Source organism: Globicephala melas, chromosome 11 (assembly GCF_963455315.2).
Source record: "Globicephala melas chromosome 11, mGloMel1.2, whole genome shotgun sequence".
Taxonomy (NCBI): Eukaryota; Metazoa; Chordata; class Mammalia; order Artiodactyla; family Delphinidae; genus Globicephala; species Globicephala melas.
In genome coordinates, this window is record NC_083324.2 from 16,388,298 (window position 1) to 16,406,058 (window position 17,761).

The following is a 17,761-nucleotide window of genomic DNA, read 5'->3' on the forward strand; positions in this document are numbered from 1 at the left end:
TAAAGTATATTTTTGATTATATGCAATTTGTCCCTTATGTATATCTTGTTGCCACATAAGATCTGATGTCACTGTTATTTTACTTTTGTGCTCCAAGGCAAGTAAGAATTATTGTTCCTCTAAATTCCCTTGGCCCTAAGGAAATGTAATTTGTTCTGCTAGATTACGAGGCCCAATTCTCTGAGCCTGTCCTCAAGCTCAACTCCTTTTAGCATCCTGACTTCTCTAGCTGATGAGCTCTGGGCCCCGCACAGAGTCAGCTACTAAGAGCAATGAAATGTTTACAAGGTTGGAATGATCGCACACCATAAAGAAGAAAGAATTTCTTTGGTGCCTGAGGCAAGCAGAGGTGGACAGTGTCTCTTACAGGGCATTTGAAACTTGGCTGTGCTACTGTCTCTCCCATGAAGCCTTCTCGATATCCTCAGAGCTGGGTTCCGTGCTTCAGCCATGTACTGCCCATTGCACCTAGGCCTTCCTGGATTATAAAACTTACCAAAATGAAGTGGGTTTGCCTGGTCGGATGTAACTTCCTTCAAGGTGAAGACAGTGTGTTCTTCATCCTTACATTCAGAATGCTTAGCAAACAGTGAAAGCTAAATTGGTGGCGTGAAAAAAGAAATGGAATGAAGTTAACAGGGAGGAAACAAAGAGAGGCAGTTTGGGGTTAGATCGTATTTCGGGAGTCAAGAGTGTCTCGAAGGATCACAGGATCAGAAGTGGTCCATTGTTTATTCTGTAGGATATTCTTAAATTTGGATTGAGTCCTTCTTTTTGGCTCTATTTTAAGACAGATTGCCCTTGAGGTGACAAAGATGACTGCTTAGGTCTACTTATATCCTACACAGAATATTAACTGGAAAAAGAGGACATCTTTCCTGTTAGAGTCATCAAAAGCTCTGAATGGCGTCAGAAAAACATGAAATAAAAACATAGCTAATACTGTCAGCAGTCAGAACCCAGGAGAAATGTGGAGGTTAGATTTTAGATATTAAAGATGACAGTTAAAAAATTAACGTCTTTTTGCTGCTGGTCTTATGTTTTGGTAGTGAGGCAAGGGGGAAGGAAAACACATACTGATCAAACACAAGTTAAATCAGTTGGGTCACAGTTGTATTCTTGACTAATCACTAAGGCCTGAGATACGGACTGTGCTCATTGGCCACTCCTGGGCCCTGGGAAGAGTGGCCTCTTCAAAGGAGGAGGAGAAAGATGCTACCAGAAAAAGCTGAAATGGATGCAGGGAAGGCAGAAATAGCAGCCGTCTTCTATAATTCTCAGAGTAATTGAAAGACAATCAGTGATGAATTTAAACGAGGCTTTACCTATGTAAACTGAACAGTTGTTTTTAATCGCAGTGTAGCTTTAATCTCTGTTTGCCTCCTTTTTTTATTATATATGTTTAAAATTTATCAATGAGTGACAAATGGGAATCTGTGTCATAAAACACATTTAAAAAACTTGATTTTTTAAAACACAGCATCACAATTTAACTCATTTGTATCTTCAGCAATAATTGCTGAAGCCTAACTAGTTATTTTTGGATAAAGTATTGAATATGCAAATTCAGACATTCATTCTTTCAAGGACTGCAATTATTCTCATCACTTCAGTAAACATATTAACAAACATTGCATTTGAACACAAATTCATTTGCTTATTAACTTGAAAGCTGCATCTAAAACCACAAATTGCTTCTGTGACTAAATTCCTAATTTTCCTCTCAAACCCCAAATAAAGTATTGCCTGTTGACTTAACAAGTATTTAATGTGGGCATATTTTCCAAACCCAGCCCCAGCCCCCTAAAGATGTCAGTAAATTATTTTGTCCTTTTTGTTTGGTTTTAGATCAAAGTCTAACACGTGATATTTGTTTTTCTTTGGAATATTGTTTTTGTTTCCATTTTCCTGACCAGACTTTATAAGATGGGTGTAGATATCTTGAAGGACAGTATTAATACAATCAACCATGAGCTGAATGACATCCTGGGATTATTTTGAAACTACCTGATGTCACCCAGTTTATTGTCACTCAGTTTTGTTAGTTTCAATTTCAAAGGGTGACTTGTTACAAAGTTCTAGTAGAAGACCCAGTTTAGGACTCGGTGCCTTAAATTATACTGACAACAAGATACAGCTATGTTTATCTTCATTATTTTCATTCCATACTAGTGTGATTTTTTGTAAGAGGTTGCCATATACAGTAATAGCTAGTATGGTAAATTAAATAACAACTCGTATGGTAAATGAAAATAATTATGCATTCATTCCCTGTCTTTGAGATGTTTGTTGGTAATATGGATGGCCACAGTTAGGGACAACTGTGTGGAGGCTAGTGATGGCTAGGTTAGAGGGTAAAATAAGATTGCTCCAATTCAGGAAGCTTCTGTGAGCACCTACCATGCATAACCTATTATGCCCGATGGTGGGAATTCAGCAGTGATTGACAGTCATCCTCCAATGGGGCTTATATGGTTTGAAAAGCACCTCTCAACACTGAGAATCTAGGCTTTTTATACTGATTTAACTCACTGTTATGTAAATTTGTGTTTGCACACAAACATACACACACACAGTCTTACACATAGTTTGTTCTTTGTGTTGGAAGGCAACGATTCACGTGCTCTCAGTTACTGATGTTTTAGTTATTTCCTGGAAGTCACCACTGTAGTTTTCATCACTTAAAAGTAATAACTACCAGTTGAAATATCTCTCATGTCACATACCTTATGTTTTATATTCAAGATTCAAAAACTGTTAACCTGAGGGCCTGTACGATGTTTTAAAGAAATTGTATTTGAGATTTTTAGGGGAAAAGGTGCCATAGCCTTGACAGTTCTATCGTGGCAGGCTTGGCCCGGTTTTTCATGCTCACTTTACCTCCCTAGCCTCTCTCCAATGAGGTCGATACCAGCTTCCTGTTGTGTAGAGGATGTAACTGAGACTTAGAAGTGGACTGATCCAATCCATGCTGCCTCAGGTCAGCGATCAGAGTAAGTGGCCCAGGACTTCTTCCAGACCCCCAACCTCAAGTTACTGGCCTAGAAACAAATTCACATATAAGCTCCGCACCAAGCAGTTAAGAAGGATGAGAGCTCATTGCCTGAGAATCAGAGCTGTGAAATATGAATAATAAACCATTTCTTACTTGTGGATTCTAAAAGCAAATCCTAATTCATGTAGAATGAGCGTTTGATCACTGAAGGCAGACAGTGAACTTACAAGATCATTCAAGAGTGTTACAAGATGATGATTATGCAGAGGTGCTTAATCTTGTGACATTTGCCACTGAGCTAAAGCTACAATGTTAGTGTGATTCTAGAGCACAATGTAAATGTTACATGATTGAAATGCTGGTGTACGTAGCCCCAAGAGCCCCAGAGCTGTCTTCTTTTACTCCAGATCACTGCATTAAGCCTTTTGGAATGGAATTGGGGTATGCAAATGTTACTTTTATGAAGTTTTAAACAATTTCCATATTTCAAAAAGATTTCACTCTGAGATTTTAGAGTCCTCAGGAACTTCAAAATTCCTTCATAAGGTAGACATCTGTAACTTTTACAAAGGATTGTGAATGTGCAAAACTAAAAGTGTCTACCTCTGAAAGCTTCCCAAATTTATGACCCGAATGTGCCACTTACCTGTCACAGTCTTACCACCATGCATGATGTTATGAACTCTGAACAGCTGGATTACAATTTACTGCAAAGGAATTAAGTCTAATTTGTAGATTTATTGGACACGTTCTTTGTCTAAGGAGTATATGTGTGTGCCTTCAGTTTTCATGAATATTTCTTATACAGAAGATCATATTAGAAATATTCAGAAATCGGGCCCAAATATGAATATTTTGTATTAGGAACTTAAGTACATTCTTTCCTCAGGATAAAATAATATTTCGATGCCCAGGCCCAGAGATTGCTTACACATTGCAGAGTTTAAACCAAGACAACCCTTTTGAATTCATATATTTTCAGCAAGAGGAAAAACAACCATTGTTTAATAAGATATTAAGAAATTTTATATCACCTGGGGATGAGTTCCATTTAATGATGAATAGTGTTAAGGAGGAGAGAAGTAATGATATTGCTTTGTTAAAAGAAAATTAACCTTCTTCAGAGTATCTCAAGTATATCTTTGCTCGAAGAGTTTGCTAAAACAAATGCACTTATACTTTCGGTCTAGCAGAAACATACGTAAAAGAGAGTAGCTTTTACCTCTTCACATAGTGAAATAATATAGAGATTTTGTCTATATGACAAAGACCGAGCTAAAAGAAGTAAGAAACACTTATGCATAATAGAAGAAATGTTTTCCATTTTGGATCTTCAGTCAAAACTTTGAGATGATAGCTTTTACATCTTAGACATTTACTGAAATACGGTATTTTCCCACATACTTTATGATCTCTAAATCTTTCCAGCTATTAAATGGGCAAGAAGAAGTGCTTCTCTATATTTTTATTTAGCTTTACAATTTTCCACATAGCCATTGTACCTTTATTATTCATCAGCTAAACAAGAAAACAGAATTTTCAAATGAAGCCATCAGACATGCTTCATCAGGCTGTAAACATTATAGACTCTGGAGCTGAAATCCTTTTTCCTTGGTACAAACTGTTCTTTGTAGGTAACAAAGCCACAAGTACCCTTTGTCATGAGAGTTTTCCATTCAAAAAGTATGTGAAATTAACTATATTTTTCCTGCTTTGCATTTAGAGGAGATCTCCCCTCCCTCCTCCCCTGCAAGTATTAAACCATTTAGGAACTGGCAAGCCATTTGCAGCTTAAAAATTCAACCCACCCACTTGTGATTTACTATCAGATTTATTCTTTGAAGGTCAAGCCCAGCATGTGTTTCGTCCCATGTTTCCCTGACTTCTCAGGCAGGTACAAATGCAGACAAACCCTATGTGGAAGACACAGCCCGTTCCACACGAGAGGAGATCACCAAAAGCATTGAATCAAGCAGGTTACGAATAACCCACGTCTACTCTAGGAGGGTGGCAGAAGAGAAAAACAAAGCAGACAGATGGAACCTCCTCCCTTGTTAACAATGGTGCCGGCCCATTTGTTGGCTGGCTGCCCTGAGCCACCGGCTTTACATACATTGTCTAAATAAATTGATAGAACAACCCTATGGGAAAGATGACGTTCTCTTTATTTTACATGTTAAAAACTTAGGTTTAAAGGAGTTAGCTTAATTGCCCATGGTCACACAGCTGGTGAGGGATGAGTCCAACCCATAAAACATGGAGCATTTGTTTCTGAATTTCATTTCTGTTCTTTCTGCTGTTACATGGTAGGATTGGATAGAGCCTGGGACTGGACAAGAGGGAAAGGGTAGGAACTATGAATCATAAAAAAGTCTCCCCCAAAATGTAAGTTCCATGAAGGCAGGGACCTTTTTCACCCCATTCTTAGAACCTGGAAAGTTGCCTGACATATAGGCGCTCAATAAATGTTTTTTCACCAGGAAGGGAAGGTTGCTTTTTCTAATCATAGTTGTTGAATATGAAATAGGCTAAATCAAGAGCAGGGAATTCTTATCTATGTCCCTTATAGGCATGGTTGCTTCTTGGGGATATTATAGACCAGTTCTTCCAAACTTGAATGGGCATATTAAACACTGGCAGATCTCACTAGGATGCCAATTCTGGTTTAGTAGATTTAAGATAGAGCCCAAGATTCTGCATTTCCAGCAAACTCTCAGATGGTGTTGAGGATGCTGATGATATTGGTCTGCTGACCACGTTGTGTATCGAGTGCAAAGTATTCAGACAGAATGCAGATGGACAATTTCCCTTGATTTCATTTCCTTTTCTGAGTTTCTGTGGTTCTAGGATTTGGGCAGGAATAAGATGAAGAAGGGTTAATAAGTGTTCGTGGTTCGACTTCAGATTTCTAAGGACAGGATTAAAGTCATGAGAGAAGAAAGTGACCTAAAATGGACATGCAAATATGGACTTGCCTTGGGAAGGAGCGTAAGAGAGATACTCTACAAACAAAGCAGAATCAAACCCATGGCAGAAGTCTGCCACAAACGAGAAAGCAGTTATGGCTTTTTCATATTTCTTTGTAATTTTGCTCTTTTACGTTCAAAAGAATAGACATGGGGCCTCCAGTTTTTCCTCTTAATTTCATTTTGATTTCTCAGAAGAAATATTGCTTTAGACCTGGGAGACTTGTATGTGCATAAAGAAAGAAAAAATCAAGAAAGTCTTGATTTTTAAAATGAGCAAATGATATAATATTGCTTTGAGCTGTAGAAACTAAACTTCTAAATTTATTCATTTTCTGTAGCCTCCATTATTAAAATTTTATTATGCACTATTTCAGATATAGAAAGTGATATAAACATATAATTAAGTGTAATGATGAACATCCATATAACCACTATTCAGTTTAGGAAATTAAACCAAAAAAGCTAAATTTCCCAGTGTTTGCCCCATAACCCTTTCTCACTTTTCTCTCCATGAGAGCTCTAAAGTACCTTAAACTTGAAGTGATTCATCTTCATACATCTTAAAATGTTTAATACATTCTTAATATTACTTTATATGTTTTAAAACTTTATATACATAGTATCACATTGCACTGTAAAAAATGTTTTCACCTTTGTAAGACTTTTCTATGTTTGCAAAAGCTCATACATTTTCACAGCTGTATAATATTTCATTTACCTTTATGTGCTTTGGTTTGTGATAATGTTCACATTTCACCTCTTTTTATGCTTTCACAATATTACTATTTCCAGGTTAAATATTTAATATATTAATACAATTTTTATATGACCTATGACATGGTTAAAGACCTCTGGGCTAGAATTCAAATGGGTACTAGTTCTGATCCAGTAATTAATAGTTTGGGGAGAGTTGCAAACTCACTCAGCTGTTTTATTGAAATCCTCATCTGTGAAATGGTCATTTTATTAACCACTTCCTCAAAGTTATTATGAAAAGCAATTGAGATTGTTGCCATAATACTCTAAAATTTATAGAACGGATACCAGTGTAATTTTATTATAAAAATCAAGTCCTCCAGGAGACAGATGGCTTAATTTATACAATGGATGTGTTCTTGAGACTGTGCATTGAGTTTTTAAAGGTAATAATCTACTTGGATGTGTCAGGTGTGCTTTTGCTGTTTAAAAAATTCTGGTTTTTCTGTTTGAAAACTCTTGTTTAAAAACCAGCTTCTTTCTTTTTTTATTTTGGCTTCCCATTGATAAATATGGCTCTGGGGTTAGTGCCTTTACTATTTCCGACCCCCTAGGTGGCATTTAGAATCTTTTACCACAGTGTACCATTTAGTAAATATCACTGTGATGGCTTAGAAGAGCGGAGGGCCTCGGGGACAGGTATTTACTCAGACAAATTGAAATGGATAGTTGAGCACTTACCCAATTAATTTATTAAATGTGCTCAGTCAGTCTGGATAAATCAAAGAAATGTGCTCTTTTCCCCCTTCTTTGGCAGCATGAGACTGGCCTGAAGTATATGATATAATTACCTCAACTTTCTACTTCGTCTTTGTCTATACAGACCAAGCCTAATTTTCCCCCTAGTGAACAAACTAAATTATTCTCACCTCTTCAGAAAACCTTGAAAAATCGTTAGCTTTTAGATGCTACTCTCTTGTGCTTTCTACTATAATTTAACCTTTTGTTTCTGATAACAAAACTTAGGCATGTTTGATTTTTCAGTTATGTAATAATTGAATGATATATTTGTTACCTTTCATTTATAAGAGAGCTGATGTTTAAAGTAGATTATATAATGCAGATTTTTTAAAAAGTTTAAATATACTAAGGGGAAAATCCTGGACATTTGTTTTACAGATGGCAGCTGAATGGAAGCGATATTAATCTGAGTATGGAGTATCGTTATAAGTTGAACGGAGGAAATCTTGTGGTTATTAACCCCAACAGAAATTGGGATACAGGAAGTTATCAGTGTTTTGCAACAAATTCAGTTGGAACAATTGTCAGCAGAGAAGCTAAACTCCAGTTTGCCTGTAAGTATATGTTCACACATATAAGTCCAACATTTAAAAATATATAACTGAGTTTGTGTGGTCGTTTCGGATTTCAGAAACAATATGTGGAATTTATTAATTAAGGAAATAGGTTGAGAAAGTAATTCAATACGATTGAATTATATACTGTACAAATCAGAGTTTAAAATGTGTGTGTATGTGAATGTGGGTGTATGTGAATGTAGGTGTATGTGTGTGTGTTATCTGTTTTACTGTTTTGTAAGGATTCTGTTTAGGGGAGGAAAAAGAATCTAGTTAAGGATGTATTTATTCATTAGTTACTCTGTGCTTTGTACTATGTTAGAACTGAAACGCATATGAACGAACTGTCAGGCATGACCTTCGTTCTGGCAGAACATTGAAATTAGAGAATTACATCTAACAAATCTGAAAATATAAAGGAACAAAGACAGTGAGAAAGAAAAGAACGTGACATATCTTTGACCTCCACTGCAGTTTTGCCCAGCTCATGATGACCTTCAACACAGGCCCCCACTGAGGCCTGGCTCTGGAAGCCAAGTTTGTACCTTGTTAATTGGACCAGGGTGAACCCATGTCCCATCCTGAGAAAACCACATGCTTTTTAGCAGGGAATTTAGAATTGGGACCAGAGACCTAATTTAGTGTTTATCTTCCTGATCTATCTTTTGACTATTTTCTAATTTTTGTTTCTTCTTACTAGTCTCTCTTCCTTTGTTTTTGTTGTATGTTTCATATATAATGCATATCAGCATTACCTTGGTTCTAAGATTTCTTTTAGTTCTTTACACCTCAATTATTCTGAAATTAGAATGCAGATGTTCTTATAATGTGGTAGTAGTCTCCCCCAACTGCCACAGACCGTTAATAAATTGATGATGTGTCATTTAATGCATAGCTTATTCTATTGCTTCTGTTTTTATAATGGCAATGGTTGGTTTTGTTCCTGCCATTATATTCTGTGTGTTCCGTTTTTCAAACTTCCTTGCTCTTTCTTCTGCTTCCTCTGTTTCTTTTCCGTCTATGAACAGGTTTTTTTTTTTTCTTCACCTGTATCTTCTCTGGGCATTTTGATAGCTATATGTCATATTTATGTTACACAAGTTTATCTTTTAGTTTATAAAATTACTTTTTAATTTATAAAAGTTTACTTCTCTAGTAGCCAGAATTTTAAATTTTTGGAGTCCCCCCCCATTTTATTTATTTATTTATTTATTTATTGTGGTACACGGGCCTCTCACTGTTGGGGCCTCTCCTGCTGCGGAGCACAGTCTCCGGACGCACAGGCCCAGCGGCCATGGCTCACGGGCCCAGCCGCTCCGCGGCATGTGGGATCCTCCCGGACTGGGGCACGAACCCGTGTCCCCTGCATCGGCAGGCGGACTTTCAACCACTGTGCCACTAGGGAAGACCCCCACCTCCTTTTTTTGTTGTAATTATTTTTTGTTTCTCTTGGTTGACCATGGGATAATTTTTTTCTTCATTCTTTTAGCTAAAAACATATATATATATATATAAAGATAAATATATATATTTCCAGCATACAGATGGGTTTAGATCTCTTTTTTATTTGCTTTGCTTACAACTTGAAAAATTATTTTATTATATCGAAACTTAGACATCTCATACACAATTCAGGAACTTTTCCTGCATCTTTTAGTTGTATGTTTGATTTATTTATATTTTTAAAAGGATTGAAAGGGATTATTTTTGTCCCATTTTTTGAAATACTATTTATTTCAGGTTGTTCTTTCCTATGAATTTCTGTTTCTGATTGATTGAAGCCACATCTATTTGTTTGTTTTATTCTGAAGATACAGGCAGTTTTCTGAAATGCTATTTTGGATCTTAGAGGCAGTCTTTCCTCCTACTTCCATTTGATGTTTCCATTTTTATGCTTAATACCTTTAATAGGTTCTAAAGCAAATTTTGTCTAAACTCAGCTTTTGTCAACACATGTCAGTCGGTTACCCTGATTTTGCTTTCTTTGCCACATGCAGAGATCAGATTCACTTCTCTGATCTAGAGGGGAATGTGAAGTTTCCAGTCTAATTCCCTATTCCCCAGAGTCTTTCACAAAATACGTTATTCCTCTTAAGCAGTGCTATTTTTCTACTACAGATCCTTGATGCCCTCTAATACCGGGAGAAGTATCATTAACTTGTAGGTTTTTCCTCAGTCTTTTCTTCCTGGAGAGAGTGGCTTGTTTGCAAATACTTCTAAAGTTGTATCATGTCTCTTGCAGTCTGCCCCTACTTCCTGGCCAGAACATTATAGGCCAAGGGGGATAAAGTTGTTGAGTCTGGGATTTTATTTTACCCTACTTACGAGCTAATAAGCTAGGCTGCTACTCTTCCATGGATGCTAGCAGAGGACATGATATTCCTGGGCTCGCCCCCAAGTCCCACAGAAGTGATATGATTTAGCCAGGAGAGATGCTACACCCGCAGCTGAGGAACACTGAGATTAAAGAATCCATCTCTTTTATAGCAGGGAGTAAGCAAGCCTGCTCTTTGTCCTAGAGGGAGAGCTTGTCTTATCCCTCCTGGTTGGTCTCTGAAAACACATCCCTGAGAAATGGAGCAACTGGGCCTTTCATTCTTGGCACATCCAGGAACACTTAACAGGAAGCTAAGAGCACATAGTGAGTGGATTCCCTCTTCCAACAAAAGTTTTCCTTTTTTTTTTTCTTTTGGTGCTGTCCTTGAGTTTCTCTTTGGGGTGCATCCTATCAGGATACGTGTGATGAATAAGGCACAAAATATCTTCCTACCTTTGTTGTGAATTCTCTCTTTATACAGAAAACCCAGGATGTACCTACCATTTAGTCCCTTGTATTTCCCCACAGTCTGCCTCATCGGCCTCATAAGTTTTATTTACTCATATGCTTGGCATTTGATTGCTTTTGCAGTTTTTGATGTACAGTGAGATTCTTTTGTTTTGCAATTTTTTTTTGGCGTTTTCACAAGTGGTTTTGGGAAGTTACAAAGAGCAATATTGGTTATTCTTAGCCTGATGCCACATTAAGCTGGAAATATAAAAAATGAATGTTTGAATTCATATGTTTGAGATATAGGTTTCTGGTAAAGAAACCAAAGAAGGTGGCAAAAAACGTGGAGGATATGTAATATATCAGAGATTCCAAATTACCAGGTATAAGAGAGCATTCCTTTAACCTGACAACCTTGAAGGGATGTAATACATTAAGTGAAAGAAGGGGTTAATAAGAAGAGTCTTGCACTGCTACATATACATCCTTCTAGATGCTCATGACTCCAGTTCAGGGGAACTGTGACTGTTTTTGCCACAGGTAAGTAAATAATAAAGTGTTGTCATGGAAAAAATGTTCTAATTATTCACTATAGCTATGTTTGCATGCTTAGTAATACTTCTTTGTTTCTGTCAGCCATGGACAAAGTACTTAAAATGTGCTTCATGGAGAAACGAGTAAATGACATTATCCTCAATGCACCACTTTTAACACTGGTGAAAATCCAGTGAAATTTTATCTTAATTTTCAAGATGCTTAAAAATAGTATTTGTAATTAAATGAAAGTGAAAAGCTCATTTATAGTTTAAGAAGCGTACTTTCTGTAGGCATTTTTTATTCCTTTTAACAGATTCTTTGTGGAGCAATCACAAAATTTAGGGAGGGGGAAGATACGTAAAATGATGCAATGTTTGAATTGTAGACATTTTCTCAATGATTTACTGTTACGTTGCATGTGTATAATTTTTGAAGCTTGTTTAATATATTTACAAATGTTTTTGTCAGATTCTTAATTCCAACCACGAAAAGTGAGGGTAGTACCTCCAAAACCCCAAATATCTTTGCTTTATTGATAATTAGTTTTACTTCTCTTATTCTTGAATTTCCTGTCATTCTTTATTAAAATGTTTTTCTTTTAACCATTTTTGAGGTGCAATACATTTTTAATCATGAATTATATTAGACGTATAAATGGTATGGAGAAAAGTGTAAAGAATCTCTGTGTAGCCACCACTTATCTTAAGATTTAAAGATTCAAAGTAATTAAAGCTACCTGATAACTCACCCTGATGGCATTATCTTCTCTCTCTTAAGCTCCCTCTGAATATGTGGCCCGTGTTCTGAATTATATGTGCTTTTTTAATCCTTTGAATAAATATGTATGTGCTTCTAAGCAACATGTAAAATTGTTTTACCTTTTTCATTTCTTAAACTTTTATGTAATGACATCAGACAGCATTCCTACATCAACAACTTCCCCCCAACAATATATTTGTATCTGTTGATCTACGTCTTTGCCAACATTTGTTATTGTTCAGCATTTTAATTTGTGCAACTCTGGTGAATATAAAATTGTAGTTTACTTTTTAATTTGCATTTTTATTTTTAAATTAAAATGTAATTTTGGTTTTAATTTGCATTTCTATAATTACAATGAAGTTAAGCTCATTTTCATAGATTTGCTGGCCATTTATGTTTCTGTTATCCAGATACTTTTTCACTGTATGGTAGTCTTTTTTTTTTTTAACTTAAGAGTTGTTTGTATACTCTGGATTAATCCTTTGTCAGTTATATACATATCTTCTTTTTAGTGGCTTTTTTTTTCCTTGATGGTGTCAAATGATAAACAGATGTTCTTAATTTTACGTTAAAGTATTGATTTTTTTATAGCTCATGTTCTCTCATGAGTTGTTTAAGATTTTTTTCTTCCTTTTCCTGAAATGGTAAAAAGATTCTCCTAAATGTACTTATAAAAGTTTAATATTCTCCTCTTTACATTTAAGTCTTTAATTATCTGGAATTGATGTTGTATATCGTGTGAGGTAGAGGTACCGAGTTATTTTATTCCAGGATGGGAAGTCAGCTGTACCAGTGTAACTGATGGATGAGGCCATTCTTTTTTTTTTTTTTTTTCTTGCGGTTTTATAAATTTTTTAATTTTATTTTTGGCTGTGTTGGGTTTGGCCCATGTGAGAAGCATGGGCTTCTTTTGTTGCGGAGCACAGGCTCTAGGTGGGTGGGCTTCAGTAGTTGTGGCGCACAGGCTCAGTAGTTGTGGCTCGCAGGCTCTAGAGCGCAGGCTCAGTAGTTGTGGTGCACGGGCTTAGTTGCTCTGCGGCATGTGGGATCTTCCCAGACCAGGGCTCGAACCCATGTCCCCTGCATTGGCAGGTGGATTCTTAACCACTGCGCCACCAGGGAAGCCCCAATGAGGCCATTCTTAACCAACTGAAAAGCAGTGTGTGGTCAGCATGTCTGGCTTCTTGGGACTTTTGTGTTTGGAGAATCATATTATCTGCAAGCAGTGAGAGTTTTTCTGTTCTTATCAACCCTTGCTCCTTTTATATATTTTATAGGAGTGCACTTTCTTTAGTCCAGTACAGTGTTGAATAGATATTTTGAGTGTGAATATCCCTATCCCTGTTTTGCTCTTGATTTTCAAGAGTGAATAAGATTAACATTTCACCATTTGGTATGATGTTTACTATAGATTTTAAAGATACTCTTTATCAAGTTAAGGCAGTTCTTCTCTAAGTTAGTTGTTTTTTTTTTTTTTTAAATCAGGAATGCTTTATTCTTGTAAATACTTTTCCTACTTTTACTGGGATATTCATGCTGTTTTTCTCCTTTAACCTTTTAATGCAGTGAACAGTTTTTAGTATTAACCAAACTTCTAGTCCTGGTTTAGTTTCAACTTGGCTTTTGTGTAAGGTTTTTTTTTTTAATACTTGGATGTTATCTGTTTTTCAGTATTTCATTTAGCATTTTGCATATATATCAATATAGGAGCTTTTCTTTTTGTTTTTTCTTCTCATACTATCCTTTTTTGGCTTTAGTAGCAAAGTTATATTCGTCTCTATAAATGAGCTGGGGAGTACTCCTTATTTTATACTCCCTATAAAATTTTGAGAAATATTGGAATTATCTACTCCTTGAATAAAACATAGAACTTACAAATAAAACTATCTGGGTCTGGAATTTTCATTCAGGAAATAGTTTAACTATTGATTGAATCATTTGAATAGTTAATAGGACTAACCATATTGTCTCCTTTGTGAAAAATTGTGTTTTTTCCCTAGGAATTATATCCATTTTGTTTATGTTTTCTAATGTATTGTCAAAAAGTTGTTTCAAAGCATTTTCTCTTACTGTCCTTCTTGTCTGTGCCTTATCTATACATACATTCCCTATTTCATTCTAACTATTATTTTAGTATCACACTTGTCAGAACTTGATGTTGTTATTCCTTACCTTTGCATCTTTTTATTATATTTCATTCATTTTATTCTTACGATTATTGTTCTTCCCAGCTTCTTGGATTATTTTATTGTTCTTTTTTTAGTCCCTTAAGTTATATAGGTAACTCATTACCTTCCTACCTTTCTTTTGTCTATTTTAAATATGTGTAGCTTTAAATTTGCGTTCTGACATATAGCATGTTTATTATGGTTCAGTTCTACACATGTTATGATGTCATTATGATTTTCTCTTGAATCCATGAGTTATCAGACATGTGTTTTTTTTTTTTTTTTTTTTTTCAAGGCCAAGGTTTTTCTTGTTTTTTTTTTTTTTTTTTTTTTTTTAACATCTTTATTGGGGTATAATTGCTTTACAATGGTGTGTTAGTTTCTGCTTTATAACAAAGTGAATCAGTCATACATAAACATATGTTCCCATATGTCTTCCCTGTTGCGTCTCCCTCCCTCCCACCCTCCCCATCCCACCCCTCCAGGCTGTCACAAAGCACCGAGCCAATATCCCTGTGCCATGCGGCTGCTTCCCACTAGCTATCTACCTTACTGCGTTTGTTAGTGTGTATATGCCCATGACTCTCTCTCGCCCTGTCACAGCTCACCCTTCCCCCTCCCCATATCCTCAAGTCTGTTCTCCAGTAGGTCTGCGTCTTTATTCCTGTCTTACCCCTAGGTTCTTCATGACATTTTTTTCTTAAATTCCATATATATGTGTTAGCATACTGTATTTGTCTTTTTCTTTCTGACTTACTTCACTCTGTATGACAGACTCTAGGTCTATCCACCTCATTACAAATAGCTCAATTTCGTTTCTTTTTATGGCTGAGTAATATTCCATTGTATATATGTGCCACATCTTCTTTATCCATTCATCTGGTGATGGGCACTTAGGTTGTTTCCATCTCCGGGCTATTGTAAATAGAGCTGCAATGAACATTTTGGTACATGACTCTTTTTGAATTTTGGTTTTCTCAGGGTATATGCCCAGTAGTGGGATTGCTGGGTCATATGGTAGTTCTATTTGTAGCTTTTTAAGGAACCTCCATACTGTTCTCCATAGTGGCTGAACCAATTCACATTCCCACCAGCAGTGCAAGAGTGTTCCCTTTTCTCCACACCCTCTCCAGCATTTATTGTTTCTAGATTTTTTGATGATGGCCATTCTGACTGGTGTGAGATGATATCTCATTGTAGTTTTGATTTGCATTTCTCTAATGATTAATGATGTTGAGCATTCTTTCATGTGTTTGTTGGCAGTCTGTATATGTTCTTTGGAGAAATGTCTATTTAGGTCTTCTGCCCATTTTTGGATTGAGTTGTTTGTTTTCTTGTTATTGAGCTGCATGAGCTGCTTGTAAATTTTGGAGATTAATCCTTTGTCGGTTGCTTCATTTGCAAATATTTTCTCCCATTCTGAGGGTTGTCTTTTGGTCTTGTTTACGGTTTCCTTTGCTGTGCAAAAGCTTTGAAGTTTCATTAGGTCCCATTTGTTTATTTTTGTTTTTATTTCCATTACTCTAGGAGGTGGGTCAGAAAGGATCTTGCTTTGATTTATGTCATAGAGTGTTCTGCCTATGTTTTCCTCTAAGAGTTTGATAGTTTCTGGCCTTACATTTAGGTCTTTAATCCATTTTGAGCTTATTTTTGTGTATGGTGTTAGGGAGTGATCTAATCTCATACTTTTACATGTACCTGTCCAGTTTTCCCAGCACCACTTATTGAAGAGGCTGTCCTTTCTCCATTGTACATTACTGCCACCTTTATCAAAGATAAGGTGTCCATATGTGCATGGGTTTATCTCTGGGCTTTCTATCCTGTTCCATTGATCTATCTTTCTGTTTTTGTGCCAGTACCATACCGTCTTGATGACTGTAGCTTTGTAGTATTGTCTGAAGTCAGGGAGCCTGATTCCTCCAGTTCCTTCTTTCGTTCTCAAGATTGCTTTGGCTATTCGGGGTCTTTTGTGTTTCCATACAAATTGTGAAAGTTTTTGTTCTAGTTCTGTGAAAAATGCCAGTGGTAGTTTGATAGGGATTGCATTGAATCTGTAGATTGCTTTGGGTAGTAGAGTCATTTTCACAATGTTGATTCTTCCAATCCAAGAACATGGTATATCTCTCCATCTATTTATATCATCTTTAATTTCTTTCATCAGTGTCTTATAATTTTCTGCATACAGGTCTTTTGTCTCCTTAGGTAGGTTTATTCCTAGATATTTTATTCTTTTTGTTGCAATGGTAAATGGGAGTGTTTTCTTGATTTCACTTTCAGATTTTTCATCCTTAGTGTATAGGAATGCCAGAGATTTCTGTGCATTAATTTTGTATCCTGCCACTTTACCAAATTCATTGATTAGCTCTAGTAGTTTTCTGGTAGCATCTTTAGGGTTCTCTATGTATAGGATCATGTCATCTGCAAACAGTGACAGCTTTACTTCTTCTTTTCCAATTTGGATTCCTTTTATTTCCTTTTCTTCTCTGATTGCTGTGGCTAAAACTTCCAAAACAATGTTGAATAATAGTGGTGAGAGTGGGCAACCTTGTCTTGTTCCTGATCTTAGTGGAAATGCTTTCAGTTTTTCACCATTGAGGATGATGTTTGCTGTGGGCTTGTCATATATGGCCTTTATTATGTTGAGGAAAGTTCCCTCTATGCCTACTTTCTGCAGGGTTTTTATCATAAATCGGTGTTGAATTTTGTCAAAAGCTTTCTCTGCATCTATTGAGATGATCATATGGTTTTTCTCCTTCAATTTGTTAATATGGTTTATCACGTTGATAGATTTGCGTATATTGAAGAATCCTTGCATTCCTGGAATAAACCCCACTTGATCATGGTGTATGATCCTTTTAATGTGCTGTTGGATTCTGTTTGCTAGTATTTTGTTGAGGATTTTTGCATCTATGTTCATCAGTGATATTGGCCTGTAGTTTTCTTTCTTTGTGACATCCTTGTCTGGTTTTGGTATCAAGGTGATGGTGGCCTCGTAGAAGGAGTTTGGGAGTGGTCCTCCCTCTGCTATATTTTGGAAGAGTTTGAGAAGGATAGGTGTTAGCTCTTCTCTAAATGTTTGATAGAATTCGCCTGTGAAGCCATCTGGTCCTGGGCTTTTCTTTGTTGGAAGATTTTTAATCACAGTTTCAATTTCAGTGCTTGTGATTGGTCTGTTCATATTTTCTATTTCTTCCTGATTCAGTCTTGGCAGGTTGTGCATTTCTAAGAATTTGTCCATTTCTTCCAGATTGTCCATTTTATTGGCATAGAGTTGCTTGTAGTAATCTCTCATGATCTCTTTTATCTCTGCAGTGTCAGTTGTTACCTCTCCTTTTTCATTTCTAATTCTATTGATTTGAGTCTTCTCCCTTTTTTTCTTGATGAGTCTGGCTAGTGGTTTATCTATTTTGTTTATCTTCTCAAAGAACCAGCTTTTAGTTTTATTGATCTTTGCTATTGTTTCCTTCATTTCTTTTTCATTTATTTCTGATCTGATTTTTATGATTTCT

General features: G+C 36.2%; 1 protein-coding gene across 2 annotated transcripts in view; it reads left to right on the top strand.

The window, feature by feature from the left end:
- Positions 1-17,761, top strand: part of CNTN3 (contactin 3) — a 362,773-nt gene that overhangs the window by 152,457 nt on the left and 192,555 nt on the right. For both annotated transcript variants that reach the window (XM_060308062.1, XM_030867739.2), the window contains exon 4: positions 7,840-8,015. In XM_060308062.1, the coding sequence (XP_060164045.1) occupies positions 7,840-8,015 (176 nt within the window). The remainder of the gene's footprint in view (positions 1-7,839; positions 8,016-17,761) is intronic.